Raw genomic sequence first — 14541 nt, forward strand, 5'->3', positions numbered from 1 at the left:
AGGATACTCCGTTCACCCTTTCACCCTCGCCCACCCTCCTGGAGATCGATGAACACACAAAGGAGATACAGAGGGTTGGCACCGATTCCTTCCTGGAGTTCAAAGACCAAACTAAGGCGATACGCAGGGTTGGCAGCATGTCCTTTACCCCCGCTCCTCAACGACGCCCACCAAAATCACCGCAGAGACGCGCACCATCTCCCCCGTCCTCATCACCGCGCCTACGTCAACCACCTCCCCCCCCTGGCAGCATGTCCTCTACCCCCGCACCATCTCGCCCGTCTCCATCACCGTGCCTACGTCGACCACCTCCCCTCCCTTCGAGGGGGCATCTGCAGTCTCCGAAGCCTGATAAGGATGTGTGTGTACAAAACACAACAAACTCTTACTGATATGTGATGGGTCCAGGCTCAAGGGCGTATGGCACTCTCAACTCTTTCCAGGACATGTCGGGGCCCTGCCTGCCAGTAGCTTTGCCGATATCTGTGTTGATAGGTAATAGATTAAGAGCGGTGAATCATAGAAACAGGAAGCGCTCAAACGTTTGTGTGAGTTTATCTAATTTAGCAGTGATTCCATGTCAGCCACAGCTTGTTTAAAAAAACCTGACTGATAGTGTGTTTAACAAACTTAAACTAGCTTTATTAAATGTCAGGTCTTTGGCAGGAAAAACATTTTTAATCAATGATTTTATCACTGAGCACAATCTCGGTTTTATGTTTTTAACAGAAACTTGGATTGAACAAAATAACAGTGCAGCTGTTCTTATCGAATCAACCCCTCCCAACTTTAGTTTTATGAGTCAGGAAAGAATGCATAAGAAAGGGGGTGGAGTTGCTATTCTGTTCAATGATTCCCTTCAATGCAGGAAGACATCTTATGGGAACTTTGATTCTTTTGAATATGTGGCCCTTCAGCTGAAATGCTCCTCTCGAGCTCTGTTCCTAAATATCTATAGACCACCCAAATACTGTGCAAGCTTTTTTGATGATTTTACTGAACTGCTGTCTATAGTGTGTATTGACTTTGACCGTCTAGTCATTGTTGGTGATTTTAACATCCATGTTGACAACCCCCAGGACAGAGGGGCTAAAGAACTGTTTTGTGTTCTTGATAGCTATGGACTGACTCAGCATGTGACGGAGCCCACGCACAATAAGGGGCACACTCTGGACTTAATTATCTCAAAGTGTCTGAATATCTCTAAGGTTGTGGTGACTGATGTTGCACTCTCTGACCATTCCTGTGTTTTCTTTGAGAGCTCTATTTTTGTTCACAAAAATGTTCAAAAAGAGGTAACCACAAAGCGATATTTAACTGAAAATACTAGGGAAATGTTTACTCAGAATTTCTCTTCCACACTTGCCCCTGCCAATATCTCAGTAAATGAGCTAGTAGATCATTTTAATTCAAAAATTAAAAATGTTATAGATGCCATTGCTCCAACTAAGGTAAAGGAAGTGACTGGCAAGAAAATATCTCCATGGAGAAAGGCCATGAGCGTGAAAACAGAAAAAAGAGAATGTCGAAAAGCTGAAAGGTGGCGAAAAACAAATCTCCAGGTTCACTTTGAAATCTATAAAGAGAGACTTGGCCTTTATAATTTGGAATTGAAAAACGCACGACAATCGTTCTTCTCTGACATCATTACCAAAAACAAAACAACGCACGTGCCTTGTTTGCTACCGTCGACAGACTAACTAACCCCCCCAGTGTCAGTAGCCTCTGAATTTCTATCCACCAGGGCGTGCAATGATTTTGCCTTTCTTCACTGACAAAATTCAGAAAATCAGACAAGCAGTCAGTGCCTCTGCATCAGGAACAGCAAATGTGTTGTCCCTGTCTCCACTTAACATCAATTCAGACATCATGACACAATTCCATCAGATTAATGATAAAAACCTAGAGGACATTATTCAACTTCTGAAATCCTCCTCCTGCTGCCTTGATATTATTCCTACAGGATTTTTCAAAGATGTTTTGCCTTGCATGGCCTCAGATCTACTTCATATAGTAAACAAATCTCTTCACTCAGGTATTTTTCCACAGGCCCTGAAAACTGCAGTCATTAAACCGCTCTTAAAAAAGAATAATCTAGATGCTTCAGTAATGAACAATTACAGGCCCATATCAAACCTCCCATTTCTAGGTAAAATCATTGAAAAAGTTGTTTTTCAACAGTTGAGTAATTTCTTGCATTAAATAACTGTTTTGATGTGTTCCAGTCAGGCTTTCGTCCAAACCACAGCACTGAGACTGCTCTTGTAAAGGTCTTCAATGACATCCACTTAAACACAGACAGTGGCAGAACTTCAGTGTTAGTATTATTAGATCTCAGTGCTGCGTTTGACACTGTTGACCACAGCATATTACTAGACCGACTGGAAAACTGGGTGGGACTTTCGGAAACAGTTCTGAATTGGTTTGAATCCTACTTAAAGGACAGAAACAACTTTGTTTCTATTGGTAAATAAACATCTGAGTTGACAAATATGACATGTGGGGTTCCTCAAGGCTCCATCTTGGGGCCTCTTCTCTTTAACATCTACATGCTACCACTGGCTCAGATAATGAAGAACAACAAAATAAGTTACCATAGCTATGCAGATGACACACAAATGTACGTAACAATTTCACCAGGAGACTATGCTCCAATTCAAACACTGAGTAAGTGCATTGAACAAATCAATGACTGGATGTGTCAGAACTTTCTCCAATTAAACAAAGATAAAACTGAGGTAATGGTTTTTGGAGCCAAGTCAGAACGTTTAAAAGTTAGTGCTGAGCTTCAGTCTGCAATGTTCAAAACAATAGATAAAGCCAGCAATCTAGGTGTAGTCATGGACTCTGACCTGAGTTTCAACAGTCACATTAAAACAGTTACTAAATCAGCCTACTATCACCTAAAGAATATATCTAGGATTAAAAGTCTAATGTCACAGCAGGATTTGGAAAAACTTGTCCATGCTTTTATCTTCAGTAGACTCGACTACTGCAATGGTGTCTTCGCAGGTCTCACTAAAAAATCTATTAGAAAGCTGCAGCTAATTCAGAACGCCGCTGCTCGAGTCCTCACTGACACTAAGAAAGTGGATCACATCACTCCTGTTCTGAAGTCCTTACACTGGCTTCCTGTGTGTCAAAGAATAGATTTCAAAATACTGCTGCTGGTTTATAAAGCACTGAATGGTTTAGGCCCAAAATACATTTCTGACCTCCTGCTAAATTATGAACCATCCAGATCTCTCAGGTCTTCAGGGACTGGTCAGCTTTCTGTCCCCAGAGTCAGAACTAAACATGGAGAAGCAGCGTTCAGTTATTATGCTCCAAATATCTGGAACAAACTCCCAGAAACCTGCAGGTCCACTGCAACTCTGACTACTTTTAAATCCAGGCTGAAGACTTTTCTTTTTGCCGCTGCTTTTAATTGAACTATTCATATCTTAGAATGCACTGTAACTTTTATCCATGTATTTTTTCTTTTAATGTTTATTTTATTAGCTTTTCTTTTTAATGACTGATTTTAAATGCCATTTTCTTAATGTCTTTCATTTTTTGTAAAGCACTTTGAATTGCCTTGTGTTTAAAAGTGCTTTATAAATAAACTTGCCTTGCCTTGCCTTGCCTTGCCTTACAAGTAGTTTATTCTATACCTGAGTCTTTTTTCTGGTATGTGCTTAATTTCCACTGGTATGAGTTGTGGCCTTTTGACTCAGGAATATTGATTGGTTATTCCATTTAGACCTCTCATATCGGCAGTCTTTCTACAGGTTAAGATGTTTAAATGTGAGAGGGCTCAATAAAGGCATTCCTGTCTAGTTGGTGATGGATTTAATCGAAGTCTCTTTTAGTTCCCGGACTGGCTGAGTTATTCTTATTCCTCGTTATCAATATGTATTGATTGTGAAAACTACACTGAGATGTCTGGAAGATCATTTGACTTCAAAAAGAGTTTTGTTTTTGCTGGTGATGATTGTCAGGTTGGTTTTCAAGCCCCTCCCCCTGCTCCTGATTGGCTGTAATTATCTATTTCTATTGATTCTGAAGGCACATTGGTATGAATGATGCCTTATTGGACTCGGGACATAAAGTGCTATTGATTGGTCATGTCATTGAAGACCTCCCTTTTCCATCACTGTCTGTTTTTCATTTCCTATAAATACTAAACCCACAGCGTGGAATGATAAATATAAACAACACAGTGTTCAATCATTCGTGTATCATCTCATTAAAATGTAAATGATCAAAAGCTAGCTATGACCAAAGCAATATTTAAGAACGTGAACAAAAGTTTAATAGTTAAATGTATTATTTATGTACTTATATAGGTTTGCAGGTATTCAGAAAGAAGAGTGACACAGTTATAAACCACTTGAGAACAATATATATATATATATATATATATATATATATATATATATATATATATATATATACTGTATATAATTGAACTCCCTAGCTAGTGCCACTGCAGCTGGATAGTAGCTGGAGAGGTACAGCAAGAATACTAATATAATATAAAATCCAATAAATGTAGTGATTGGTAATGCAAAAAGCATTATTTACTGGACCATGAAATGCATTAAATGATTAAAGAAGACGAAAATACCAGTTTAGACTTAATTGAAAGAATAATTACAAAAATACATTAAAAAGTAATAACTTGTTACTTTAACTAATGACTTTAACACATCGCTGAGTTCATTACCGACAGCAGCCAAAACCTCAACGGGGAAGCCTTACAAATGAGTTGTAGGTCAGATAGAAATTGAGTAAACTGTCTGTAAATGTTTGTGTGAGAGTGAGCTACAAATATGAGGAAGGGTCTGTGGAGGTGATGACAGGCGGCTGTCGGCTGATTGGACGATCATACAGTGGAATGCTCTGAATGACGGCAGAGGCCCCTCAGAAGTCAAATCACCCACTCAAGTCCTTAGCCCCCACAACCCCCAGAGGAGCTCAGGATGTACTTCACACACAATTACGCTCCAAAACAAGGTGGAAACCAAGCATGCAGGATTGCCCACTCGCTCACCCAGAGCTGATAGAGAATGGCAGCAAAGTTGTTGTTTCTTTTTCAAAATGTTTATGATTTTTTCCTTTTTAGATCATAACTGGTTCAAGTCTTTCTTCAACAGATTAGATTCAACCTTATTGTCAATTGACAGAGTGCAAGTATTAGGACAACACAATGCAGTTAGCATCCAAGCAAAAGTGCAAAACAAGTATTAAAGAGCAGAGTTATTCATAGTATAATATAAATATATACTGTACATATAACAGTATTTACACTATGAAAAGTATGAGGCGGTATGAAAATTACAAACAGAAATGTAATACACTATAGATCAGGTATATATAAGAGAGTATAATACACACACAATACAGAATAAATATACTATAGAACATTTGTTGTTTACATTTTTCCTATTCCCATATTAAGGGATGGCAAGATTTCCTATTTATATACATATACAAATAAAAGTAGCACTTGTGAGTGTTTTTCTTTAGCCAGTTGTGGAGTTGCTGGTGGGTAGTCGGGCTAAGATCTTTGAAGTCCTGCTAATGTGCTGTAATGAGCCAGAGATGAGAGGGGGGTAATTACAGACACAGAAGAATCCTGCAGAGCTTCATGTGGGCTCAAAGAGCCTGAACCCCGCTGAACACACTCTGAGAGTTCCTGAATATATCCACAAAGATAAATACTAGCTCATCTTATTCTAATTTACATGTTTATAGTTTACTTTTTACATATTAACTTGCACATTGGTCACTTGCAACATTCTCTTGCGCTATTTTATTTATATTCCGTTTCTTTTTGCACAATTGTTATTGTTGTGTATGCTATATATATTCATGTTGCATTGTTGGAGGAGCCTGGGACTTACGTTTTCATTGCCATAACTACATGTAGCTACTGTGCATATGCAGGCTTGGGCAGTAACAGATGACATGAAACATGATTATGTAATCAGGATACCAAAACAAGGATTCAATTATGTTCCTTCTATATCAGAGTAGCACATGATAACAGAGGCCCTACGTAGCTGTATATGTAGCCGGATGTCTGACTACATGGATGACGCTCATGAGACAGCACTGTGTTGAAGTTATGATAGCTATGTTCCTAAGATTGGCATGGTGACACAGCCCCTAGAGAGATAGGCATATGACTGTCATGCTTATTGCTTACGCAGGCCTTAGGTAATCTTAACTAAGGTCAGAATACTGCTTTGAACCAGTATTCTTCCATCTTGTTGACTGTAACTCCCTCTCTTGTATATAAGCATATCAAGGACTCTACTCTGAAAACTATTTGTCCCATGCAACCTCTGTGTGTGATGACTACTTCCATTCTTGCAAGGATAATAAATACATGTATCCTGATATTGAAGACCAAGCCGGTGACGATTGATATGTTTCTAACAATTACATTAAAACATGTTTTATCAGATAACTGTTACATTATAAAAAAAATAGATTGCTAGCAGGATTTCAGTGTTACAATACATTTTGAAATACAGATCAATATACTAAAGGTAGACTTTGTGAATTATTTTTCTTTAATAATGTTTACTTTAATTATGTTTTATTTTAAAAGACATTTATTTTGTAAGGTGGACACTTGTTTGTTAAACAATCATACAGTCTCTGCTTTTGATTAATATATCTAGCTTAAACAGCCTTTGTGAACTATTACTGTTACTACATTTTATATATGAAATACCTTGTTTTCTTCTTTTCTAAGCTAACATTGTTACATACACTTAAGTAAAAAACATCTTATAGTAATTGTGTTTCTCTTGTTTTTATTTGCATTGCATTTGATATTTAGGTTCTCCAAAAGTAACAAAAAGTGCATTCATTTTATATTTTGATAATCAGATTTAGTTATTGATTGCATTTTGACATGTAACTAGTTATTTTAACGGATTACCTTTTAAAGTAACAACCCTGTGCATATGACCATAAAACCTTTGAATCTACTAATTCAGCTCCCACCACCTGCAGACAGGTAAAGGTCTCTGTGTTCCCTACATGGATGGCAGAGAATGAGCTGAGCCTTCAATATTAAAGCTGACTCCACTCTAACATCCAACCTCTGTCCTCCATCTAGAGAAATTCCTGGGTCATCAGATCCACAGCTACGCCCAGCTCATCTCTATCACCTTCACCTCCGAGACCCCCGAGCTGCTGCCGGACCACGTCACCTTGCTGCTGCGCGGCTCCGGAGTCACCCTCACTGCTGACCTTTCACCCCAAACAGTGCTTGACCCTAACCCCCGCCTCACATGGCAGCAGACCTTCACTGTCAGGTACAAGGGTGCAGGATTGTTTGTCAGTCTATGTATATCAAGGGGTCAATTTGTTTTCACTGAGAGCCACATACAAAAATATATACGAAGGGCTTGGCCACTCACTAGAGGTTAGGTATGTTTTCTCATATGTTAGGTTAAGTTATAATTTAGCAAAATCAATCAAATGTAGATAAATTATTCTTGATCATTGAATATGCTTAAAGAAAAAAAACAGCCTACATCACAGCTTTCCATTAACAGGGTTTAATTATTTTCATTTTGTTACAAAATGGTTTGGAAACTCATCCCTTAAAACAATAGCGTCAGATTGCTTCTCAACTCCCTGCACAGTCATGTATAAAGGAAATAGGAAGGGTAGGTTTCAAGCTTGTTATGCAAATAAGTTATTGGGCTTTTTTTTGTTTTATCAACTAAGATTTGTTAGAAAATGTTATCAACTTAAATTGAAATAGAAAATGTGTCTTAACACATGACTACAGTCTAATATATTTAACATATATTTAATAAGAACAATATAAGTAAAGCGCAAGTTTCAGGTGCGGGCCATATTCCATTTTACTTTTAGAATTAGCTGAGGGCCAATTCAAAATGGACCCAGGGCCACAGTTGGCTCCCAGCCGGTAGTTTGGACACCCCTGATGTATGCTTCCTTTTCACACTGTTGAGCTTGAGTCTCTCTGGCAAGAATTAGCCTGAATATGTGCATAAGAAAGGATGTTTGTTTTTCTCTGCATCTATTCATCTCCCTGATGCCTGACTTGTTCCTTGTTACACTAAATGTAGAGTCTGCTGAGGACAGAGTATCCAGGACAGCCATGTTCAGACTGCAGCTCACCTACATCGAGTGTGCTGTCAGGGTCCCAGCAGAACGTTGAGTTATAAATGTAGTGACGAGCCCACTCCCCCTTTCACCGGCTATCATGTAGAGCAGCGGCATTACACTTCCATTTGTATATTTTATACATTCAGCAGATGGTCTCATCCACAGCAACTTGAAGTGTGTGCTTCAGAAGTACACACAAAGTGATAGTCCGGAGCACCAACAGTCTCACTTAAATGATTGAGTCACTCAAATAATTATGGAATAGAGGTGAAGTATACAGTGTACATGGACAAAGTGATGGTTAGGGCAGCAATTTACTAGTATTATTATTATTATTATGTTTTGATTATGTTATCATTTGTTGTTAAAATATTTCACGAAAAACTGAAACATTTCAAGCCCTGTTTCTCTCCAAGCAGATGTGTTTTGTGTTTTGTTTTATCAGTTCATATTTTAATATGATATGATAGGGCTGCTCAATTAATCATATTTTAATCGCAATTACGATTTTGGCTTGCAACGATTAATGAAAATAACACAATCGAAATAAAACGATTATTATTATTTTTATTTTTTAATAAATAAAAAAAAATGTGTTATTGGTCTTTCAGTTGAATTATACTTGCAGTTCAGGGTAATCAACTGTTAAAAACATACTGTTCACATTTTCTTTTTCATTTCTTTTTCAATAAATGGATGTTTTCAAAGTCAATGGATAATCGTTTTTAATAATCGTGATATCAATTATTGACCCAAATAATCGAGATTAGGATTTTTGCCATAATCGAGCAGCCCTATGATATGATATAATATAAAGAAGAGCAGTACATGTCTATTTCAGAGGCTGCAATCAGTATTCTCTGCAATGTGTACAGGAAAAACTGCTTAAACCATTCATCTCTTTTGGAAAAACTGAGGATTATATTTCCGTTGATAGACGTATCGATTCATTTACATATGGATAAGTGAACGCTTTGAAGCTGCTGGTGCTAGTAATAATGTAGGATCACCAAATCCTCCAGGGCTTATCCCTGCTGACCATGAATGTTTGGACCAAACGTCATGGCTTTCTTCGATATTTTAGATCCGATATTTATTCCCAGCCATAGTGCTAACACGGCTGAAAACAGGTAAATACTGTATGATAAAGAAGGGATTAGTTCAGAAAGCTTAACCAATATAGTAAGTGAAAACACTTTTATATGAGGTACATCTTTAAAAGATTAAGCTTTCAAAGATATTGTCACTCCAGGAGGCAGAGGAGGGGGGTCGGGATAGAAGGAAGAGAGGGTTGCTACATGGAAAGAGAGCTGAGTGGATTACAGCAACACCATGCAGAGCTCTAGATGGAGTGCAGGGTGGGTTCGTGGCCCGGAGGCTCAGGATGTGGGCAGCGGTTCTTTTGCAGCCTGCTATGCCAACACCAGGGCTTCAAATTAGAAACAAGCATCAACACACAGTGAATGAAATGTAACATCGATCTCAATGAGGAGAAGTGAGCTATGGAAGAAGTGTGTGGTCATGTAAACTTTAGGGATGTAAACTAAACGGAGAAATAAGATGTATTAGACTGATTTAAGGTGGGGTTTAATCGTGTGGCAGTTTAACTTACATATGAGGAGGATAAAAAAGTAAAGGTATCATACACTTGAAATATACACACTTAATATGGCCAAACATGTGAAAAATGTTATGGAGAAAGCAAATATGTATAGTAAATATGCAATATAAGCCTCTCTAGATAGAGATGAATGTAACCTTTACAAATGAATATTGTTATGGTATCATCGGTACTCTTTGTCTTTCTTTTCCTGTTCTGCTACTGTTTTATTACTTTAAGGCCTGAACTATATATTTCTATTGCAATTTAAAGCTTTTCCACTCTATACATGCATAAATGTGCAGTTACGTAACAGTTCATCGTCTCATTATTAGGAAAAGTGGTGGTCTGTTGTCAGGATCCATTCCTAAAGAGAAATAAAGTGAGTGGATGTATAACACGGGTAGAAGCAGCCCACGTGCTAGAATTTGAATGATGGATTTTCTTACGTTATTTTCTTCTTAAAGTTAAAGGGGACCTATCGTGCAAAATGCACTTTGTGATGTCTTGTATACATAAATATGTGTCCCCGGTGCGTCGGGGAACTCACGCAGCGTCAGAAAATAAAACCCTCTCTCTTTTCCTCCGTACCCAAATCTTTTAAAAACAGGGGTACAACGAGAGGATACCTATTTGCTGCCGGTATGACGTCAAATCATCAGCGGACCCACAGAAAGGTTGCTATCAGAAACAAGGCCTGACGTGTTTTGGACGTAATCTCGTCTTTGTTTACATTAGCAAGCCTCGCTAACACTCAGAGCTAACCTGTACTGTAGAGCACATGTGTTTAAAAAGCAGGAAATAAAAAAAGGAACTCACCTTGTGGTAAACCTGCAAGAGAAAAAGCATTTGAGCTCCATACTGTTTCAGAAATAACCCTTGATGTGGTTTAGAACAGGATGGCGTTTTATCACGGCAGAATTTAACTTTATCTCCAATAGAATTCTGATCAGGCATTAGCTCCGCCTCCTCTTTTTTTTCAAGCTAAGGACCCAAAATCCGCGTTTCTCTAACAGGGCTGCAAAAGAGGGGTATGAGCAGTATGAGGCATGGCTACAATGGGTGATCTGTTTGGTATTTTAAGCACAGACATGTTTTGGCCCTACAATATCGTTTTCCAATATAGCATGATACATGTAGGTCCACTTTAAGTTTAAATGAAATTAATTGTCCATATTTTTCCACCATCAATGGATGAGTTAAAGATCTCTGTCCTACCTCAACACTTTGCTTTTAACAGTCACAGTTTTAAATATAATCAGTCTCACTTCCTCTGGTATAATGCATACTGCCTCCCACACCTATACTTGTAAGCCTATTTTCTCTAAAAAGCAATTAGATCCTATTCAAACAACTGCAGCGGCATATAGAGCAAAATATACATTTAAATCCAACCTAACAGAGCATTTCCATATGAATGCTTGATTAGTTCACTCGTACATTGTGACAAGGTTTACCAAATATTGCTATTTAATATAATAAGAGGGCAACAGCACCTCTTTAAATCCTGCAGCAATCAGACGTTAGATGTTGTAACAAAGATGGCAGCAATCAGAATCAAGCTGTGACTGCGACACAGTTCCTGTCACAGAGCGGATGCTGTTTGCTTTACTCGTGGATAGCAGTCTGCTGTTCTTGTTTTCTTAGATCATATTAAGCAGTGTGTGTCAGTTTGTTTGTGTTGTTAGACATTTGATTAGCATCTGTATTTTGAAACTAAGACTAAATCAAATTTGAGTTGTCTTGTGCCAGCCCGTATTTCCTCTTTACTGCAGCATGACCCTGGGATTATGTCCCTTTCTGAAGAAGCTGAGGCAGGCTTTCCTTTATTTACTTCAGTGCAAGCTAACCCAATATACACTTACAGTATGTTAAAAGTTAGGTTTCCAACAATTACAGCCACCAAAAAGTATTTCAATATACATATTGGCATGTGAGTGCTATTATAAAAGATAAAGAATCAATAATTATGTAGACTTATCGATTATTCAATCACCAGAAAGATATGAATTATCTAAAGTACTTCCTTCAGGCGAAAAACTCAAACCTAAGAGAGATATTTGGTTTTCATTAGTTTAAAATTATATTAAAATAATATCTCTTGTTCTCAAACTGACAAATAGTACGCTTGAAGGCATCCCCTTGCAATTTAATTAAACTTGGATTAACATTTTTCACAATTTTCCGTCATTTAATCAATCAATTTAATTTATCGATTGATCTAGAAATAAATCATTAAGGAAATTGTCACCTTACTCGAAAACATGTAAACCTTTCCTGGCTATTATCTTTGGCTCCGTTCTATTAAATATTCACAGCATCTGCCTCACCAATTGCCCAAAGAGGCAGATTGTGCTAGAACATGTAGTTCCCTCCTAAAGGGGAACGACAGGGGTGCCGCCAGGGATTTTGGGCCCCATGAAAATATATCACATTGAGCCCCACCACCAGGCCCAGGCCACGCGAACCAAGCACAATGCTGTAACCACACCTCCAGAACCCAACCGACTCATTTATGCTTTAAATAACTCTACCTGAACAAGCTTGCATCTATCTTGTAGTCCAATACTAACTGCACAATATTTACTGACACTGAGCGGTGAACACATAACACTGTGCAGACGTGCAACATTCTACTGCAGTAGAATTCACTATTTGATATAACACTAACATTCCTGACAATAGACCTCAATAGTCATCTTTTTAATAAAAACATTTTTGAATGGAACATTCAAAAATCAAAATAAATATAACTTAAATATACATGACCTCTTAAATTAAAATAAAGTGAACATTAACACCAATATTATCAGTTATAAAATGCTATAACAAAAAAAATAACATAAGCAGCAGATTTTTTTATTAAATATACATACCAACTACAAAATAAGCGGGTATTAAAGTGTAAATGGACAACAAAACAGAAATGGAAGTGAATAGGCCTGATGGTGGCGCTAAATCAGAGCCTATTACCTGTTCTGTCTTTTTCTCATCATGCATCTTCTGTGTAGTGATCCAATATCGTTACCATAGCCTTGCCCTTTAACAGTTATTACGAGCCCTGTCTCAGCCTTACTCACCAAGAGCCCAGCGCCAAGCCTTCTTACAGGCAAAGTCACTGATCAAGTCCTTGAAGTCCAGCTTTCTAGCCAACTGGCTTCAATGGACAGCATGGCAAGACTGCAAAGCCTTATGTGGGGAGAGGGCTGCGGAGCCTAAAGATGGATCTGTTGGTCCTGGCACCAGGGGAGGCACAACTGATTTAGTATGAATAGCTGCTAAAAATGTACCTGCATTTATTAAATGTCTGCTAAAAGAGGAGTGAAATGAAAAACCTCTGAATTGTCTGTGAAGATATTAACAGTACTTAATGTCAGCAAAACATTACAATTATTATATACAATGGACTAAGCTTAGCTAACAGACTAATTTCCACCACTCATGGACCACTCCCACCTTTTCTTTTGAAAAACTGGGTGACATACTGTCGCCCTTTAGTCCCTCTCTCTTGTCTTTCTCTCCTTTCTTTTCTTTTTTAACACACGTAAGTACTAGCATCCCTCCTCACATGCTCTCACTCGCTGCCAGAAAGTGCGGTGCTGCACAGCGTTTGGAGGCAGGACCAAACCATTACATGTAAATAGAGGGGGGTGTCCAGAGGCTTTGGATAATTAACTTTTGGAAGAAAAAAAGTGAAATGAATCGTAAGTTTACTGAGTACATTATCAATGTAACGTTATATTAATGTTAATTGTTGATGATTGATGACAGGTTACTTAAACATTTTTTCTTAATGTTCTAAAAATGTTTGGGGCCCCTGTCAGTCACGGGCCCTTAGAATCGTCCTAACTTTTCACCCCCTTACGGCGCCCCTGGGGAACGAACCCACTCTCATCATCAGTTGTTGGACAGACCTGTCCAATTGGTTGTTGATATTGACTCGACTATATGTAGTACTGCTCCACAACCACTCTCTGCTTGCAGTCTGCTGGCTCTTTCATCTCACATTACACTTTGCTTGGTTGTCCTTGCAACAATCTGCTCTCAGCCCAGACCCATGCTGGTCTTTCCCTCCTCAGCCTTCACAGTGAAGCGGTCAGAGTCAGGAGAGACTGGAGAGCTGAGGTCTGGTGTAACGGCCTGTGGAGAGCAGGAGTGTAATCAGTCATATTGTTGTGGCTAGATCCAGTGGTGTAAAGTAACTAAGTACATTTACTAGAGTACCGTACTTAAGTACAATTTACTACATTTGTCCTACTTTGTACTTCTACTCCGCTACATTTCAGAGGTAAATGGTGTACTTTTACTCCACTGCATGTATTTAATATCTTTAGTTACTTTGCAGATCTGGATTAATGGTGTGAAGTATAAAACAACCCTTAAAAGTTACTTTACTGGAGTAAATTCACAAGCTACCCTGCAGTATACAAAGTCATTCAAACTAGCTGCACCTTTGCCAGCTTTGAGAACACTTTCATGATCAATCATTATAAAACATATCATATATATTATTCTGAAATGGACCGATGTGTATAATGAGTACTTTCACTGTTGGTACTTTAAGTATATTTAGATACCAATACTTTTCTTCTTTTACTTGAGTAACAGTTTGAATGCAGGACCTTTACTTGTACCAGAGTATTCCTACACTCTGGTTCTTCTGGATCTGAGTACTTCCCCCACCTCTGGAGAGATCTCATTATGCCCGTCAACTCTGTGGAGTGGGTGCAGCTGGCCCAGTCTCACGTTCAATCTGTTCAAAACGCACCCAATTCATTCTCTATTTTGGTTGTCGTCCC

At 38.4% G+C, this 14541-nt stretch overlaps 1 protein-coding gene across 1 annotated transcript in view; it reads left to right on the plus strand.

Moving 5' to 3' along the window:
• lamc3 (laminin, gamma 3) overlaps positions 1-14541 on the plus strand; it is a 133013-nt gene that overhangs the window by 71001 nt on the left and 47471 nt on the right. Inside the window, exon 10 of the mRNA XM_034238942.1 lies at positions 7118-7316. Within this exon, the coding sequence (XP_034094833.1) occupies positions 7118-7316 (199 nt within the window). The remainder of the gene's footprint in view (positions 1-7117; positions 7317-14541) is intronic.

Source organism: Gymnodraco acuticeps, unplaced genomic scaffold (assembly GCF_902827175.1).
Source record: "Gymnodraco acuticeps unplaced genomic scaffold, fGymAcu1.1, whole genome shotgun sequence".
NCBI classification, from domain to species: domain Eukaryota; kingdom Metazoa; phylum Chordata; class Actinopteri; order Perciformes; family Bathydraconidae; genus Gymnodraco; species Gymnodraco acuticeps.